The 20,329-nt window shown below is 39.3% G+C and overlaps 1 protein-coding gene across 1 annotated transcript in view; it reads left to right on the plus strand.

The window, feature by feature from the left end:
- Window positions 1-20,329, plus strand: part of cabp4 (calcium binding protein 4) — a 30,021-nt gene that overhangs the window by 3,336 nt on the left and 6,356 nt on the right. Inside the window, exons 2-6 of the mRNA XM_035957296.2 lie at window positions 2,874-2,934; window positions 3,411-3,512; window positions 3,839-3,974; window positions 12,077-12,107; window positions 12,489-12,632. Coding sequence (XP_035813189.2) covers window positions 2,879-2,934; window positions 3,411-3,512; window positions 3,839-3,974; window positions 12,077-12,107; window positions 12,489-12,632 — 469 coding nt within the window. The 5' untranslated portion in view covers window positions 2,874-2,878. The remainder of the gene's footprint in view (window positions 1-2,873; window positions 2,935-3,410; window positions 3,513-3,838; window positions 3,975-12,076; window positions 12,108-12,488; window positions 12,633-20,329) is intronic.

Genomic DNA, 20,329 nt, shown 5'->3' on the forward strand with positions numbered 1-20,329 from the left:
CTTGTCATGAAAAAACAAACACAAAAAAACCCCCAAGAACACGGCCAAAGTATCAACTGTACTTTCAACTGATGTCAGAACAGTAGTCTAACCAATTGGTGGCGTCACAGTGGTCACATGCATCTTTTATATACATTCTATGTGAGCAACACACAAACAAACAGATCCAAAAATACAATATGTACAGTATCAGTTAGAAAGCACTGAAAAATAAAGCCCTGTGCTGCCTTCTCTCAAGGATGTACATGTAATATGACAATAAACTCTTGAGTCCATTTGTTACCCAACTTGGCCGACATGCTGCAGGAGCAACATAAATGGCCTTAACAGCCGACATGAGCATGACTCACTCGAAACGTTTTCTTCTTTTCGTCCCTCTCAAAAGTCCTAATTTCAGCAACAACAATTAGGTATCCTCTACAAATCACAACTGTCAATGGACAATCAGCATGATGTCGCAGTTTCACATCTACATTTAGATGAATATTTTCTCCCATCAAAATAACCCACTGAAAAGATTGTGCAGCCTTGGTGGAGTGATTACGTCTTTGAGTGTTTTCTGTTTCTGGACTGTTTTTGTGTCTGTATGTGAGTCATGTTTGTATGACATACAATAAACCTCGGCGCCCTTCACTCCAGTGGCTCTTATGAAATATATTTAGATATTCTTTTAAGTGTTTAACCCCTAACGCTCCAAGCCGCCCCACGCAGCCTCTATACCACGACGTCACAACTCTCAAGTAGCAGCCGGCCTTCCATCATCAGCTGTGTTTGGTTTTGCCCTGGTCCACCTGGCCCTCCATTTCATTACTTCAATTAGCGTGATTAGGATCTAAAATTGCTTGTGTCGGCTCAGTGATTGACAGCAATTGGCCACTTAGGGAGGAGAGCTGCACACACACAAAGCTCTGCTCAATGGCTTGTGCAGTGAAACGCAAATGTGTACAGGCCGTGCATGTGGGCTGTGCGTGTGTTTGTTTACTCTGATGGGAGTTGTGCTCACTGAAGATGAGAGCAATTCTTCAGGCAAACAGTGTGAGACAGTCGCTACAGAACGTCTAGATATCTTGCTTTACCCACATGTGCAACGTGAATGTTTTGTAGGGCTGGAAAAGACAGATGTTCGTGTGTGTGTGTGTATGAAAGAGGGAGTTTGTGTTTACTCACAAAAGAGTGGGGAAAGGTTTTGTGAACATTATGAACTTCCATGCATGCAGATTTATTCTCTGCTGCATGTATACATTTGCATAAACTACAGGTAGTGTGGACAGAGGCTATATATACTGTCCACTCTCGAAAGATTTCCGTTACCATGTGTGGAAATGAAAATCCCCCCCTCCTTCTCCACCCGTACATCTTAACATGCTCTAAGCGTGTTGCAATCAGCTTGTATCACATGCATACCGATAGCATAAGAGCGTGACAGACAGGCAATCACTACTCAGTCATGGCACGTTTTGTTCAGCCCAGTGGGAGCTGGAGAATGTGGCTTGTTCGGCACATTAACTGGTCGAATGTAATTTAGGAGACGGGCCGGTCTTCGTGTCTCTTCTCATTACGGCCCCTCATGGTCGGCCTTAAGTAGCGACCGCTTGGGCAGATCTTTGGGAATGTGTCTTTGCACCATATTAATGACATGTGAGATGGCTGGTGTGAGGCGTAGTGTTTACAGCACGTCAGTCCTAAGCACGGCTGTTTGTCATCAGGCGCTGATACCCAGAATCACAGAAGTGCATGACAGAACATTAATCTGCCGCTCAAATGGACAGCCATAAGTCTCTGCTCTCCTTCACCAGTCATGTGATTGTCATTCACTCCCTACTCCTTAATCCTTCTCTTCTCCTTTTCTTCTATCTCACTGTCCTGCTTTTTCCACACCATTCGTCTTCTCCACACTTAAAAAAAAAAAATCGCATTGACTGTTTTGACCTTTCCACTCATGCTGTCCTTTGTGTATTATTTTTACTTTATGGTTTGACAAAGAGCCCTGTGACACCTCCAGTCAATTAACTGTTTCTGAACTGGGCTGGAGTGATTAATCCGACCTTTTGCTTATGATTTATCAGTCACTGTTTAAACTGTATCCTGTGTCCATGTTTTACAGATGGACAATTCAGAATAAAAGCTTAGAAAAATATAATAGTTAAAGGGGCTTTAGTCTTTAACGCAACAATACATCAAATGTGTAATGTGAAAGCAGTCCCTCAACAAACTCACAGAGAATTATCACTCAGCTCTACAGCATCCTTGAGCTCATTGTTTTAGTTTTATAGTTTGTACACTCTCACAGCTTCCGTCAACTTGTTTTCAGATGATTTTCAGTGTCAAAATTTTTCATGCTAGCTACCCAATACCAAGTGAAATCAATGCTAGCAACAAGTACACTTAGTTGTTGCAGATGTTGGTCAAGAAGAAAATACAGCTATGGTGACTATAGAAGTATTCATTGATGTTGTTTTTTAAACTAATTGACATTATTTTGTGGAAATGTGTTTCCACTTTGGCATGAAAGAGTCTTTTTTTGTAATTTGTTGTCACGAGTCAAATTATACTGATTATGGTTTAATGTTGAAAAGCAATAAAAGGGGAAACTTACAAGAGGCTGAATGCCTTTTATCCACTGTAATAGGATATTGAATACTGAACTTATATCAATTAAGAAAGAAAAGCAAACAAGAATTAGCGCTAAGATGCTTTATTTATTTGCTCACTTCATTATATAAGAATGTTTTTTCAGCTCTTTCTGCTGCCCTGAAATTGCCCAAAAAAAAGTCAATTCATGATGTTTTAATAATGTTGAATGTGAGGCTTTTTTTCTGTTCAAAATCCATTTTCATTCTTTTAGAAGTAGACTCTTTATGTTTATCTTTCAGCCAGGATGTCTTTGAAAAGTGCAAAGGGAGGAGCAGACAGCAGACCATCCTCAGCTGCCAGGTCAGTGAAGAATATTAATAGGAAGTAAATACACTTATGAAGTCACATTTTACAATTTTACTAAAAGCTCAGCTAAGAGCCAGTGTGTCTGTGAACCTTAAACCTTGAAGTGGCAACGTAACTTTAGCACCGCAACATGATGGAGCATTGCAATTATTATTACCAGATAGGCTGCAAGTAAGCAATTTGGTAACGGGGAAACAACCTAATGACATAGGACTGGAAAAATTTCAACTGTTTTTCAATGTTTTTGTGTGGTGTTGGCTCAGAAATATAAAAAAAAAATAATAATAATACAAATGTCTCCAGTTGCTACTGCTGTCAATTTTAACGACATCAACAGGATCTCTATTATGGTCCCAAGTTCGGTGTAACTAATTTTTGTTTTTTGGCTAGAAGTAATAAAACTGTGTTGATACTGCTTTTGAGACAGTGAGTGCATTTTAAATTGATTGAAGCTTTTCTCTCTCTCCTAGTACGTCTCCCAGAGGAGGAAGGGGTGCGACAGCTGGAAGATCACCCTCTCCGGGGAGGTTCAAAAACAAGGCCCTTCAGCTCAGCCTCTCCAAGAAATTCTGGTTATTATCAGTCTCTGTTTCTAATCAACTTTGATTAGGACAAGGGGAGTGGGTTGTGTAGAGCTATGCACCCAATTAGTGCCACTGAGTGATACATCAGCTGAAAAACAAACCTTCAGAAACTCAGGCTTGTCCTCCTGAGAAACTTTGCTTTTCTCCCTTTTTCTGGTGACTGATGTCAGCTGATTGGACTGAAGCTGAGCAATCATGTTAAAGGAGCACCTTTCTAAGAACAGTGCTTGTTAAGATAAGTTAGGAGGGGAAATTATAGGCTTGCTTTGATGATGACAGCTCTCAATAATTGGATGCAAATGCATGCTTCGCAGCTCGAAGTCACAGTCCCCCAAGGCCCAGGGGAAGGACTCTGAAGAGGAAGGTAGTCGGCGCAGCAAAAGGAGCCTCAGCAACAGCTCAGCGGTGGCCGCCGCCTACATCTCCTACCTCAATAAACTTTTTGGACAGGTCAGTTCAACAGTACTAATCACACTCACGCATGCTTTCAATGTTGTAAATTACTCAGGGAATGGGTGGAGTCGCACCTTCAAGTTTCTCATCAGAAGCAGGTAGAGGTGTCAGAAAACAATGCAACAACAGCTTTCCCTGCTAATTATTCAGCTACATTACCAAAGCTGTTAATGTCACACATCTAAACTGCTTCTAAGATCAATGCATGTCAAGATCCAGTGCTCTCAGCATGATATAAATGTTTCCATAACCCACCTGCATACTGGTGACAAATTCAAGAAAAAAAAATTACATAAAGCCACCACATAGTGCCACAACAGCTTCAGTGTGCCTTGGCATTGTGTCAGTGACCCCTTGTACCCAGTGGATGAATGGGTAAAGGTTATCACTCAGAGCAGCCTTCCCTCTTATGGGACAGGTTGACCTAAACCCTGCCAGTGAAATGTTCCCCACAGCATAAGAGCCACAGGGTCTCCTCACTGTCAGGGTCATAGGTCCAGGTTTTTCCTGCAATTTGTGTTCCAGAGAGACTGTACTCTGAAGACAAACATCGACACAAATAAAAAAATAAAAACATAAACGATGCATAAATTTAAAAAACGCGATATGTCCGTCCATCCATCCATCCATCCATCCATCCATCCATCCATCCATCCATCCATCCATCATCTATACATCACTTAATCCTCATTAGGGTCACGGGGGGGGGGGGGGGGGGGGGGGGCAAACTATCCCATCTGACTTAGGATGAAGGCAGGAGACATTCTGGACATGTCACCAGTCTATCACAGGACTACATATAGAGACAAACACATTCGCATTCATACCTGCGGACAATTTAGAGATGCCAATTAACCTCAGCATGTTTTTGGACTGTGGGAGGAAGCCGGAGACTCAAAACTCTCTCTCTCTCTCTCTGTCTGTCTCTCTATCGGCACCAGGTTGCCACATTATAGTACAGGAGTTTGACAACAACCTGACCCTAATCCTCAACATAGCTCTCCATCTTGGAGACATAGGCATCGACCATTCTTCCATCCAACAGCAGCTCGCCTCCAACAGTTAATCGAAAACATCCACTGGGGGCGTCACTACTGGAAGCTGTACTTATGTGTGCATTATCATTTGTTGCAGAGATTGCGATAATCAGGCTCTCAAGGTTTCCAAGTAGCCGACTGTCAGTGCCTCCATGCTGTGTGGCACATTCACTGCTGAGAGTGTCAACTCCCTGCTGTTTATAGAACACCAGCATGTGCCGGTTCCTTTCATGTCAAACAGGATCGCTGCCTCACATCTCTACATCTTCCCCATCCCTGCAAGCCTCCCACTCCACCCTCTGAAAAGTTCTCGAATGAAACCCGAACTTTTCAGTGGTGGAAATTATGAGAAGCTTTTACCCACAGATTGAAAAACAAAGTAGCCCATATGCCCAGTGCGCCAACACTGACAGAGGGTTCTACCTGGAAAAATCATGAAAAAGCCTGAGGTTTATTCAAAAATGTAATTGTTCTGTGTTTTTTAATATGTTACTTGTATAAAGTGTTTTGCTACCGTATATACTGACTGTGTCTGGGTGTAGAGATGCCTTGAACATTGTTTATAGTAAGCCTCAAGCAATTAATCAAATCAGTAAAGCACTTTTCATAATTTCATTACATTTGTTTTCATCATCCAAAGCAGCCGTACATATTAGATGTTTAAGAACCACAAGCCTAAACATATTTCTGGGATTATTTATTTCACATTGTCTTATTTAATTACTTAATTTTGTACACTTAAGTCTCTGCAGGCCATGAACATGTTGGAGAGGAGAAGGTGGAGGAGGTGCGAAGGATTGATAAGGTGGAGGTTTACACAGCGAGTCACAGCTGAAAGAAATAGCATTACAGTGACTGCCGTTTTACAGTATCGAGGTGGAAAATTGACCCGTTGGTTGAGCTGGTTCAGAACATTAACTATTGATTAAAAATATAAACATTCATTGTAGCTCTTTGCAGTAATCAATAAGTATCCTAAAATGAATTCTCTGCAAACCAGTAATTGCAGACATGGAATAGGTCAAATGACCATGAGAAATCAATACTATTGCCAACCTTTATTCATTCAAACATGAAGTCAGGGCTGTGGACTGTTACTTCATCCTCTACATAACAAAAAACCTTTTTCCTGGAAGTGAGTCCAATAATTTCACAAATGATTCACGGCTTGGACACTGGGTTGTCCTCCATTAATGCCTTGCTTGGCTCTGCTCTTGACAGATACCACGATCTCACATTTCTGCAGGGCATCACTGAATATTTGGAAAAATTACAGCAGGAAATGAGCCAACAGACAATGCAGTCCACTGGCATCTTCCCCATTTCTGTTTAAAACATCAGCCGATTTACGCATGGGGCACCAAACACACTATATATGCACTGTAGTATAAAATGTGCTGATCTGTTTTGACATAATTTATATTCAGGCCTGGAGTCAGGAGGGTCAGTGCAACTTCTTCACATGGGAAATGGACAATAATCACAAAGATGCATTAGATAAAAATTCACATACTGAAAGCCAAATTATTATAATTTTTTAAATGCATGCATGCAAGTTAAGGAATTTGCTATTAAAAGACATCATCATACTTTAAGATTTTGCAAAAAAGTCCAAGCAGCATTCAAAAATAAGTCTTAGTCATTTCAATAATACATAGAATAAAAGGAGGTGATAACAGGGATGGAGGGAGCTGCAGTAGCAAATGGCATCAGTGTGAACACATAAGCTAAGTCTTAATAGTAGCGCTGTTCATATGCATGAATATGATTGACATCGCTGGGCAGATGAAGGCCAAACAGCCAATTAATGAACCAATCTTTGTGATGCATGAATGACTGCAATGCTTTGTCTGGGGAAATTGTTCTAAGAAAAGTACATGCTGCCCGCCCATAAACAGCAGCATTACTTACCTCACTGTCTCAAAATTACACATTTGCGTTTTGAAAGTATTAAAAAGCACAGGCTACTGGACTAGAAGCTATTGCCCACTCACTTGAATGAAAATTGCTTGTATGGCATTTGCCTGTCCACCCCACTGCTGATTACACATTAGCCTGCTAGATACACTCTGCCCACAGACTTGCAAGAGCCACAAGGGATTTTTTTCGTTACAATACTGCAAGAAACCACTAATAAAAACTAGCAGGAAGGCTGAGAGGTAGCACCATGTTCATGACCATGGTTTAAAGGATGAAACCCTCAAGGAGCTTTTTGTAGTAAATATACAGGAGCAAAGGACAACAAATTCTGCATTAAAGGTCAAGAAGCTGTAAGGCTAAACTAAAGCAATCTTTATAGAGGACACTGTTCTATTTAAGCATGATTACATTCACATCCAAAGTTTAGCCAAATGTGTGTTATTGGGCTAATGTTCACCTTCATTTAAACTCATTTTAATTCAGGGGCCATATTCAGCCGAATTTGATCTCAAGTGGGCCGGACCAGTAAAATCAGAGCATAGTAACCTATAAATAACAGCTCCAAATTTTTTTCCTTTGCTTTAGCGCAAAAAAGTACATTCTGAAAATGTTCACATTTAAGCAACTGTCTTTTTACAACACATTCTGAACAACCTGAGTTTCTTCAGAAAACTAAACTCAATTTCAACAACATTATACTTCAGTTTATCATTTACAACTTTCAGATCACAGTGTTTCTACAAAGGCACAAAATATTTAGTCACCGCTCTCTGGAACTGAATGATGTAGTATTTTACTTTATGATCAAAATGACAAAAGTCAGACAAAAAAAAAGACAAAAAACAACAAAAACAAGACAAAATATTCCAAAAATGAGACACAAAATGACAAAAAATGCAACAAATGACACAAAACAAAAAAGAGACAAAAAAAAAAATCGGACAAAAAAAAACATAAAATGACAAAAATGATGTACAAAACAATGAATAAAGTGAAACACAAAATGACAAAAATAAGACAAAATACACAAGCGAGACAACAAGGAAACACAAAATGACAAAAATGAGAGACAGAAAGACAAAAACATGAGACAAATGACAAAAGTGAAACAAAAAAAGGCAAAATGTTACAAAAATGAGACACAAAATGACAAAAGAACAATGAACAATGTAGTATTTTATTTTATGATCAACAATTTGTCATGGTCTTGAAATTATTTTACATTTACAGCTTTACAAATTTACAGTTTGCAGTTAATATCTTCTTTGTAATTTTTACCCTTGACAAAGTCGTCCCACGGGCTGGATTGGACCCTTTGGAGGGCCGGTTTTGGCCCACGGGCCGCATGTTTGACACCCCTGATGTAAACACAAACCACTATGTTTCCCTAACAGTGACAAAGTATTTATTTAGTATTTATTTTAACCCAAGACTTTCACCTAAACCTCACCAAGTAATCCGTGCTCCTAAACCTTCGTGAACTTCAGCCACAGTCACATCATAAAACGCATTCATTTTTAAACAGAGATTTAGAATAGTTTTGGAAGGCTCTGAGAAATGAAGTCCTCATTCTGTTTGCCATTTAATTAGGAGAACTCATTAAAATGTCTGTAAATCTTATATTTTTGTTCAAAAATATAAAAATATCTAACTGTGTAATGATGACAGTGAAAGAGCCTTTTCTTAGTCACTGTAATGCTCCTTCAAAATACTGTAAAACTGCTTCATGGGCTGTAGTTGTTGTTGTTGAAATATACTCATAAAAATCCTTTTAATCACAGAACTGTACAAGACCTTTGGTGAGATTTTACTACAAAGCAGAGCCAAAAGGGTTTTGCATAAATGCCTTCATCACAGCAGAAGGATTTACTCTGAAAGATAACAGAGGAATCTTCACCAAAGGGAGTTGTGTGTCTATGAACGTTTAATGATGTTTCAAACCAAGATTTCTGAACAACTAATGGGACCGTTTCATTGTTTTAAAGCAATTTATAGAAAATGAATACCATTTCACCATGACCTTGGGCTGCCGTGGACACTTATACATCCCTCGCTGACTTACTACCACACCTGCCATGGCTGATCTTCCTTGTTTTACTGTGACTCTCTGTCTCTGGTGTGAATTTACTAGTCGCCAGGTAGCGGACACACTGTTCTGGTTGATGCCTTGACACTGAGGCAGAGAGACCATCTATCCTGCAGCCTTCCTAATCTAAACACGAGTATTAAAAACCCCTTTAGCAAGGTTCACTGTCAGCCCTCATCACATCCAACTGAAGAAGGACCCGGCAGAGAGAATTAGCTCAAGAAAAACAATTGATACGCGTCTGATGGATCCACAGAGGCAGAAGACAGTTGGTTGTGAAGCAGAATTAACTGTACTGATCCGTCAGTATTCACCATGCGCATACCATTACTGTATTGTAGTTTTGTCAGTGCCGTTTCAATCCGGTGATCATATATGTTCGTTTGAAGTATCAACATACCCTTAAGATGTGCACATGCGTCATGCTTACAAAGCAGTGGGCTGCTCAATGGGCCATGTGAAGGCAGACAGAATGAAATTAACTGTTAATGGCCTCGTCCTGATGGATGAATTGAGAGTCTGCATGGCATGCTGTCTAATCCTTTCTGGATGAAAAAAAAAAATCCAATTAATGTGTTGACCTTGCTATCTAAATATGCCCTTGTATGGCAGGAGGATTCTCTAAGTGGTAAACATCAGTGCTGCAGTGTGAGTTTTTTATGCCACAACAACAAAAATCCTATTAAAACTTAACAGGTTTATATAAATCATGAGTGTTTTAGGCAGAGTTCACATGCGCTGATATAACTCTTGATGCAACTGCGTCTGGGTGTTGCATTTGTGTCTCTGCTTTGTTGGCAATATCATGCAGTGAATAATCTTTTGAATGCCTGCCATGTAGAGCAGCTTCCAAATAAACCATGGGAGTCTCTCCTTCTCCTGATTCTATTGTGAACTTGAAAAGGATGACCTTGTATGATTTATGTATTAGACACCCTGAGTGCCAGCATGTATTAAGAGGAAAATATTGTACTTGCCCTTTTATCTCTCGCATTTTTAGCAGCAAAATGCACAACTAAAGGCTGAAAAATCATTTCATTTAATAAAAGTAGCAGTGAATAAATGAAAATAGACACTTGAGGAAATGCAAAGGTCCAAAATCAAAGCGTAAAAGCACAGAAGTGAGGTTAGCATTGACTAGATTAAAAGATGAAAGGTAAAGCAGTATTTTTCCTTTCAGAATGTGAAACTGAATGAAAAACTATTTTAATGCAATGCTGTTCTTTTCTGCCATTTGACATGCATTACAATGCAGCATACTTACAGAAAAAGTCACAGAAATAATAGCTATTGAAATCTGAATAGCGCAATAGCATTGAAAAAAATCCCTCTGAAAGAGTGACATAATAAAAAATATTCATGTAAAATACCAGCCCCAAGAATATTTATAATATGTCACTTCAACGTCTACTAGTGTCTCTTTATCTCACAGCATTTGAGTTGGATGGAGTATTTTTTCAGCATCAAAGCAAAGCAAGCCCACAGCAAACTTGTGCACATTTACGCTTGCAATAAGCTGTTATAAATCTGTGTCAGTGTTGTTTCTTTGAACTTATAGATCTCCTCCAGCTTGTGGCATCTTTGTACTAAGTAATATCTGCATGTGTCAGACTGAGTTGCTCTATAGTAAGATGACTGAGTTAGCATGTTTCTTGCTTCCCCTGTGGATGAGTTTCTGTGGAAGAGTTTCACATTGTTAGCAAGCCCTTGAGTCAAGATTCTGTAGGCACAAGTATAAACTAAAACAACAGGCATCTTGCTAGAGATAAATGGTCTCCTTGCTTTTACAAAGAGTTAATTTCATTTCAGCGTTATCTTTCAATATCCTAGCTTTACATATGCAAATTTAAATCAGTGCATTTTTACAAACATGCTAATTCGTATTTTGTTTCAAGCACTGAGGCACGTGATGTGTGCATTCATTTTTTTCCCCCTACAATGCAAGCTCATTTATGCAGAACATGATGCATCCAGGCAAAGGCTCACAAACCTTGAAGCCCATTTTTAAAACTATATTTCTTGCCTGAGGATATGTACTTGAGAAGCTTTCCAACCGACTGCCAAATTACAATGTTCTGATTGAAAATGTTTGCCTGCTGCCAAACGTGTTAACAAATTGCTATTTTAAGCCCTCAGCACACCTAAACTTCACTGTCATCCATTATGCTTAACGACTAAGTGGAGACTTTGCTCCTAGCTCTATAACTCTGCCTCTCTTCAGTGAAAATACGTGAATAAGGAAGAGAAAGAGAGGCAGAGATCACCCTGAGCAAATGTCAAAACAAAGCAGAGAATCCTGAATGTTCCACACACACGGCTGTATGCAAATCACTTGCCTTGTGTCTATGTGGACAAGTGTATTCATGTGTGTATACACATGTGTACGTGAAGACAGTGAAGAGTTTCTTAACAACATTTCAAGGCTTGTGTAACTCACTATTATGTGATTGTGTGTTGGTGTGTACTTGCATGCATGCAGACTTAGCTTGTGCTGCATCTCCCTCAGGATGCTGCAGATGTATAACGCGCATGTGTGTGTGTGTGTCTGTGCATGTGTAACTCATGTTGTGGGGACCTACATCTGTTTACACATATTATCGGGACATGACTTCCTTATGGAGACAAAAAGCAAGTCCCCATAGCATAAATAATTATATTTAATAAGTTATAGTAAGCTTAAGGTTAGGATTTGTGTTATGCAATTAGTAGTTATTGTTAGAAATTAATGTAAGTCAATGCAATGTCCTTTGAAGTGATGGAAACAGAACTGTGTGTGTTTGTGTGTGTGCATATGTGTAGGAGTGTGTGGTATTGTGTCGCTCTCCAAATTAGAAAGACATGTCGCTGGGTGAAATCCCATTAGAGTTTACTGTCAGTATGCAGCAGTGTTGACATGATATGCATGTTATTCTAATTTGGTAGTCAAAAACAGATTATCACTGGGATATTTCTCAGGAGAATTCACTATTTTAAAGTCACCCTGATTTTACATCCTTGTCTCCCGATACTGTCTTGTAATTATTTCCACTGTGTCCTCTCTTTTCTCTGCTCTGCAGGAGAGAGAGCTGATGCCAGAGGAGTTAGATGGTAAGATGTTGTTGACGGCGTAATTACGGTGCAAGCATATGACAGATTACTAGTCAATGCAGAGATTTATCAATCGCATTGATGTTTTCCACGGTTAAGCTCGCTCCTCTTCATGATTCATGTAAGAGATTGAAAATGTCTCAGATTGCCTTGAACTGTTGCTTGCCAATGACTCAGAGCAACAAAATCTATTAAAACGGTATAACTTTCTGTACTTGAGTGCTGTCAGTAGTTTGCTGGAGTTAACAATTACAGGAAACTTGTAACTATTTGAATCTGCACAGACTGTGTTTGTGTATGTGTGTTTGACTCTTGGGAAAAATATTTTACCCTACTTTACGGTTTGTTGAAACCGATGCAATTTGTTTGTGCGTCTGTCAGAGCTGCAGGTGGCCTTTAAGGAATTTGACTATGATGCGGATGGCTTCATCCATTACAAAGACATTGCAGACTGCATGAGGACCATGGGCTACATGCCTACAGAGATGGAGCTCATCGAGATCATTCAGCAAATCAAGATGAAATGTAAGTATTTATCCGTCTGGCAGTGTGTGGTTTTCATTTCCTCCTCAGGGTTTAAAGCACATGCGCATGATTGATGGGACTTTCTGAAGTGAGCAGGTGTGGATGTGTGAGTAATGTGTCTGTGTGTTGCACAATCCCATGTGCTTGTGTTCTTTCCTATGAGTCCTTGAGGACCTGATATTTGTCTTTGGAGTTGGGGACATTCAAGATGTTTTAGCCGACTGATTAATAGCCCTCATGCTGCAGGTGCAGCGACGTACGAGTGTTAGCCTGCATGTAGAAGTGTGTCTTAACACCTAATGTTCCTCTCTCTGCTCCTAATGTTGTGTTTGCTTTCTTTCATGAATGATCAAGTACAGATATGTGTGCGGTCAGTGTCCAAACTTTAGGGTGAATCATCATTGCAATCGAATTCTGGATTTTTGCCATGAACTTGGAGGATCGGTTCCTCTAACACCTACTTAGTGTCAGAATCTGAATAAACCTTCTGCCAAAACTTTACATAAGCCTTCAGTGGACAAACAGGACTTAGACGCATGAAACATTGTGCAGCTGTACTGATTTTAAAATGTCCTAATTAGGGATGTTGCATTATAAACATTGTGTGGATTTTTCATTAATTGTAAGTTTGGCAGTTCGATGACTGTGCACTCCACATGACAAAGTGTTACTGGGTGGGACACTGAATGTCAAGTTGCTCCCAGTGGCAGGCTGTCACACTGTGTGGGAGTGTGTGTTTAAATGAGTAAATGACAAACACGCTGTGAAGTAAGTTAAGACATTATATACACTACTGTTCAAAAGTCTGCAGTCACTTACAAATGTTCTTATTTTTGAAAGAAAAGCAGTTATTTTCCAATGAAGATAACAGTAAATTAAAGAGAAATACAGTCTAGACATTGCTAATGTGGTAAAAGACTGTTCTAGCTGGAAACAGCTGATTTTTAATGGAATATCTACATAGAGGTACAGAGGAACATTTCCAGCAACCATCACTCCTGTGTTCTAATGCTACATTGTGTTAGCTAATGGTGTTGAAAGGCTAATTGATGATTAGAAAACCCTTGTGCAGTTATGTTAGCACATGAATAAAAGTGTGAGTTTTCATGGAAAACATGAAATTGCCTGTGTGACCCTAAACTTTTGAACGGTAGTGTAAGTTTGAACCATTGACATATATTATGCAATTATTCATATATTTAATATTTAAAATTCCTAATATTGAAACCTAGTGAGAAGTTATAATTACATACAGTATCAGTTGTGCCAAGAACTGTTTTCAGATGTTTAGGTGTGTAACATTTGAAGTGTTTGATTTCTTTAAAAACAGAAGCTCACTATTTTTCTTACAAATAAAAATGGCATTCACATACATTAAGGTGCACCACTGCGTAATTCAGCTACAGTCAGATTCCATGTGTGATATTCAGTTCACTTAAATATTATTTATATAGTGCAAATTCAATGAGTGTGCTTGTTTGTCTTCATATGTAGCCCAGTGATAAACTGATGACCTGTCCAGGGTGTCCCCTCCCTTCGCCCCAAGTCAGCTGGGATAGACTCCAGCCCCCTCTAATGAGGATTAAGTGGTGTGTAGATAACGGATGGATGGATGGATGGATGGATGGATGGATGGATGGATGGATGGATGTATAATGCAAATTCACAACATATGTCATCTCACAGCACTTCACATATTTTAAACAAGGTATGACCACTAACTTATGGTGGCTAATGCTAACTAATGTTGGCAAACTTTACTGAGATTTTACCTGATGTTACGGTGTCTGGTCACTAAGGACCATTCTCCATTTACTGCTGCTGACACACCACATTTTAGCATGTATCGCTTCCCTATAATTACCAACACACCATCTGTGCATCCCCATTCCCTTTACTACACTCCTGCATCCTCTTTGTGTCTTTTCTTCCCATTGAAAACATGAGATCTTAGATACAAAAAATAAAGAAAAAATACAAAAAAGGAAGATAACAATTTTAAGAAATGTTTTTCAAAGAAATGAGATGTTCTTACCTCCAAGATAAGTCTGGTTTTAGAGCTCTGTAGCAACTTTTGTTGGTTTAGATTTTCTATTTACCCCTGTACACATTGATGATGAATTGTGTTATGAATGCTACGTTTGTTCTCCATCGGAGAACTTGTTTCATTACAGTCAGTCACATCAGACAGGTACACTACACTCACTGTCAGACAGCAGCCTGATACACAACACAAAAGGCTCAGACTCTGAACAACAACCAACATGAGCCGCCTTATGAGAGTGAAAACTGAACTGCTCATGTCAGCCAGCTACCTGAATAAATGGGCCAGCACATAAAACAGCATAAACTACCTAATGTACAATATAAACACCACTTTAGTCCATTTAAATGCTGTGGTGCTGCTTGTTCTCCTACACAGCTGCTTACAGATCACCGACAGCCTCTTCTTCACTGTTTTTGTACAGAGCCAGACCTCAGCCTCCAGCTGCTGTCAACCAAACAGACACTGCAACTCAGATTTTAAAAAGAGCACTAATGATTCATTCTTGTTTTCATGCTTTCATTAATAAATAACGCATTGTGATATTTTTTTCTGCAAAACAAATGTAATTGTGATTTCAATCGGACGTAAATGACCAAAGTGTGGTATCTAGTATCTAACCTTGAAGGCAGCTTTGCTCAGTTTTCTACTAAAGAAGGTAGCTATGATGATAAGAGGCTCTATGGATTATCCAGGGTAATGGGGACGTTGTTTTTGGAAGTGTTGTTGCTGCAGGACTTTCTTTGAGATTGTAAATGCATAGTGAAAAAAAAAAAGCAAATTAAAGAAAACATTGCTTGACAAATATCATGCAAGTAATTATTTTTGAATTAATTTTGTAATAAACTGTATCACACCTTTCACCAGATGTGTTTAATGCACATGGTTGATTTTGTCCTACAGACTTCTATATATGTAAAAGCCTGCTTTGAAAAGTAGCCTAAACTCAGGATTAATGTACAAGTGTATCTTATTACCAGGCCTTCAGGAAAATAACACAGATACTGAGCAATATACTGGACTTCAATCCACAGCGTAGCAAATCAGCTTCATCACGTCGGATACAGTAACACTGTGTTTTTCAGCTGTGCTCCTCTGGGATCAGAGTGCAGCTGGTTTCCTGTTTCGCCAGCTAGTTAATTAGATTCACCTGCTGTCCCAGGTGTAAATTATTTCCTGGTTAGGCAGTTAGAAGATGGATCTTGAAATCCAGGATTGAGAGAGTGATGGCTCCACACACTTCCAGGAAAAGTCTCCATTTGATGTGCACCATTACAAAAAGTGACAGAAAACAAACTTATGGAACGCAAATAACTTTTGGTCAAGCCTACATAGACTTTTTTAGTCAAGAGCTCAAAAAAAAAAAAAAACCCCAACAAATACATCAATAAAAATTACAGGGACACATCAAGTAGCGCCCTATGGGGCTGAACAAACAAAGCAAAAGCCGTAGTGGCCAAAACTGCAGTTCTTTTAATGGCTACTTAAGGTTGGCTTTAAAAGACAGTCAATCCTCCATTAGTCTGACTCACCAGATGTAGGATGCAGGTAGAAGTCTGCCAGTGGCTGATAGTTTCATTCAGCATTCTCCCTCCGTTATTCGTGTTTTTCCATTTTGTTCACTACAGGAAACAACCTCTGAGCAGCAACCTACAGCACAATGCTTCAAGCTTTCCTGAGGATTTGGACCATGCCTATTAGTGTTTTTCAGTGAATTATCTATTTTAATCACAATCTTTATCTCCCTGGATGCAAAACAATTAGAATAGAATTAAATATCCTTTATTAGTGCCACATGGGGACATTTGAAACATCATAGCAGCAAAGTGACAGTAAGAAAAGCAAGAGAACACAACTATAAATTAAAGAGGTGAAGTATATACACAATATAAATAAGAAAAACAGAAGAAGACAAGGATACAAAGAACATAGATTTTAGAATATTTACATGAATGAATTGCACTGTGGTTTATTGCACATGACAGTTGGCTAACTGTTATTATGTGAGTGTGTGTGTGGTCTGTTGGGAGCAGTACTGATTATAAAGTCTGATGTCAGCAGGAGGGAAGGACATGCAGTAATGCTCCTTCACACACCTGGGGTGATCAGTCTGTTGCTAAAGGAGTTGCCCAGTGCCCTCAGAGTGTCGTACATGGGGTGGGAGTCACTATCCAGCAGGGTTGTACTGGAAGTCTGCAGTTTACAGTGTGCAATTCTACCCGTCACTATATTGAGTGAACAGTGCTTCACTTAATCCTGCTCATGATGTATGTGATTGGTTTGTAGAAATGTAAACGAGCAGACAGAGCATCTACACCCCCCCCCCCCCCACCACCACGCACGCACGCACACACACAGTAGAATGATAGTCTAGTGCATCCATACCATTATGTTCTACAAAATGGGCTGGCAATACATGACTAATCCCCACCATAGACCTCCATGTTAAAATGACCAGCTTTACAGCAGAAATACACACGTCAACAGTTAACTTATCATCTTCCTGCACAAGGCTCTGCCTCATTCAGTTCAAAGTGCTCCACAGAATCTAACTTAGTCAAGTTAAACTTTCAAAGATTCATCAAAACCTCTCACATATTTGTGACAGATGCTCTCAGGCACCAGCAGACTTGACCCATATGTTTTGGTCTTGCACAAGATTGGTGAAGTACTGGAGGTCTTTTTATGATCTTATATGATTGATACTAGATCTGACTGTGCACCCATCGTCTCAGATTGCTATCTTTGGTCTCCCTGAGGAGGGGTTTAGAAAGACTGCTAACAAACCAGAGTAATCTCCTTTGCCTCTTTAAATGGCATTAATCGAATTCTCCTTTTTTGGAAAATTAGTTCACCCCACTTGAATGCATCTTGGCTGCGGGATTTCATGTCATTTCTGAAATTGGAGGAGATCAAATATTCTGTGTGTTGCTCAGCTGAAAAATTTTACAAACACTGGCTGCCTCTCCTCTCTTATTTCTACACTTTGAAATCAATCCCACTGTGCTTGGGTGAAGCATGATAGGATGTAAGTAGCCATGGTTTGTTTCCACAGAGGTGTATCCACAAACATGTGCACAGGTAAATTAAGTACATAATTGACTGGGTAAAAATGTATGTGACCCTGTGTGAAGCAGGCAGTGCGTATAATGAGGTTCACTTGCTGAGAACATGTATTAATGGCAGTTTCCTTTTTTGAAAAAAGTGTGTGTGTGTGCGTGCCCTGTTTGGTTCCGTGCCCGTATTACTTTGCAACCTATGTTTATTTTCTTTAATCAGAAAAATTTCGTTGCTGCTGTTATTTTTGTATTTTTACAAGGAGGAGGGGACTGATGGGGGATAACGATATATTATGGTAATGCCATTCTTTTTTTAAAAAAAACAAAAAACAAAACTGTAACACATTACATCTATCTACAATGTACATAAAAAAACTATGAATAAATATTTTTTAAAAAGAGAAATACTAGAAAAAAGGGTTTTAGTCCCTATAGGTTACTAAAATTGTAAGGTGGTGTGAATTTTTTACAACTCACATATTTAAATTGTATGATGCCCACAGCTATGCATAATTCAGGAATGACTGCTTTGAGTGACAAGTCTGTCATGCTTCATCTCTTTGTTCATTTTTTAATAGGCAGGAGTTCGGAGGAACCAGGCACTGCAACGATACTATGCTGAGCTTCAAAGCCACTCATTAGTAAACCTTTGGGTGATGCAACAGAGGGTTCGTTCATCTTTGTGTACAGGCAATGGGAAACATAAAATGACTGCCACTTGATGTGACATTACAGTCATAAAAACAGTGATTTAGATTTTCAGCTTTATACATCAAATTTCAAAATATGAAAGATACATGATATATGTAGGAAAACATTTTACATTAGCACCTGAAAGGGAATCTTTAAGAGAATAGTGAGCAAACCAGGTCATTGTCAGTGTATTTTATTTTTTATGCCCTGTTTCATATTGTATAATATGACTTATATCTTAATGATGGTTTGGTTTGATCAATAAGGTATAATGGGCTTTAGACATTTCTAGCTCAATATCTGCACAATGAGCTCTGTTTTGAAATCCAGTCTCTTTTTGAAAACAACTATCCCACTATCAATTAAAAATAATCTCCCAAGACTTTTAGCAGCATTTTTCAACTCTGATTATAGACTGACCCACTTAAAGCACAGAAATTCTTCAAGGTGCTGCGAGGAATCCCCCCCAGACTGCTGCTCTACAAGAGTAAAGTCAGTCAGCCCAAAAAATATATTTTACCTTGAGGCAAGTATGAAAATCCTTCGCTAACTCAAAAATAAGAAAATGCCAGAAGAAGCCTTTTATTTCCTACAGCTGCTGCCATAACTAGATGACAGATTCAGCTCTTAGTTTCATGATTCAGCACCATTCAGACTATTTTCTATCCAAACAGACTTTGCTGCGGTTTGATTCTCTCTCCTCAACAGCCACAAGACTCAGAGCACTGATTCAATTTTGGAACCACAAAATGACCGCATGGTTTTATTGAAGTAGTCTTTCACTCCCACCAAGGCCCACAGAATGAAAACAGTCCGAGCCCATTGGTCTACGCTATCAAATGAGCCTGTCTTTTGTCAAACTAATAACATGAGCCATCTCATTGTATCAGTCTGTTCTGATAACTACAGTGGAGGTCAAACAAAACAAACTGGTTCTAACTGGGCTGAAGGCAGCACAATGAGCATGTAGCTGAATACACTGATATAATAGCATCTATTCACTGAGGATATTCATGAAGTTCTCGCACTGACTTTTATTTGTATTCTCAAACTAAAAAAGCTCAGATAAATGATACATTTATAAATATGCACTGTATCTACCTGATAGATTCCTGTTCAGCTTATGACTAAAGCATAGTTTTTGTACATAAGCCCAGTGCTGACTGTAGCTTTCAGCAAACGCTCTAGAAAACACACGTTAATGATGGCTGCACTGGCCAAGGTCCTGCTTTTGTTCAGGCCTGCTCAGTATCACTGGAACCCTTAATGGAACTGAATGAACCATCAGCTGTGTTTTCCCTGCTGTAACAAGCCAGAGGCCTAGTGTGGATAAAAAGAAAAAAAATTAGCTTTTTAAATTGACTGGAGTAATGATGAGGTATCTACTACACTGTTAAACTACTAAAAAAACTAAAATTATTCAAAGGTTTAAAATTTCTGTCTAAAGAGTGAACATTTTTTAAGTTGAACCTGTTGCTATGTTTCACTGGAAAGTCAAATCAAATATGCTGGGAAGATTTAACCTAAGCGATTTTTGTCAGGACTGGCTGAAATTCATTTTTAGAAGATCTTTATTGGCAAATGGTGCTGAAGCCGAGTTAAGTCAACAACCTCCTGCTGGGTACCTTGGAAAAAACACTTCTGCTTTGTTAGGGGACTAACAATACCCCCCGCCTCCACAAGCTTTCCTCACCATACACAGGAGCCAGGAATCCGTGCGCTGCTGTACAGGAACCGGCTAACTGTGCGGTGCTCCCCCCTCCACCACCCCACATCCTTATCCCAGCTATCCTTGTCTAATGTCATGCCTTGCCCGTTTGCGGGTTTGTTTTTTTTTAGGTTCCTTCTCAAATTGAATTTCCCAACATTGGAGGTTTCATTTGGTACAACAAGCCTTTACC

Source organism: Amphiprion ocellaris, chromosome 4 (assembly GCF_022539595.1).
Source record: "Amphiprion ocellaris isolate individual 3 ecotype Okinawa chromosome 4, ASM2253959v1, whole genome shotgun sequence".
NCBI classification, from domain to species: domain Eukaryota; kingdom Metazoa; phylum Chordata; class Actinopteri; family Pomacentridae; genus Amphiprion; species Amphiprion ocellaris.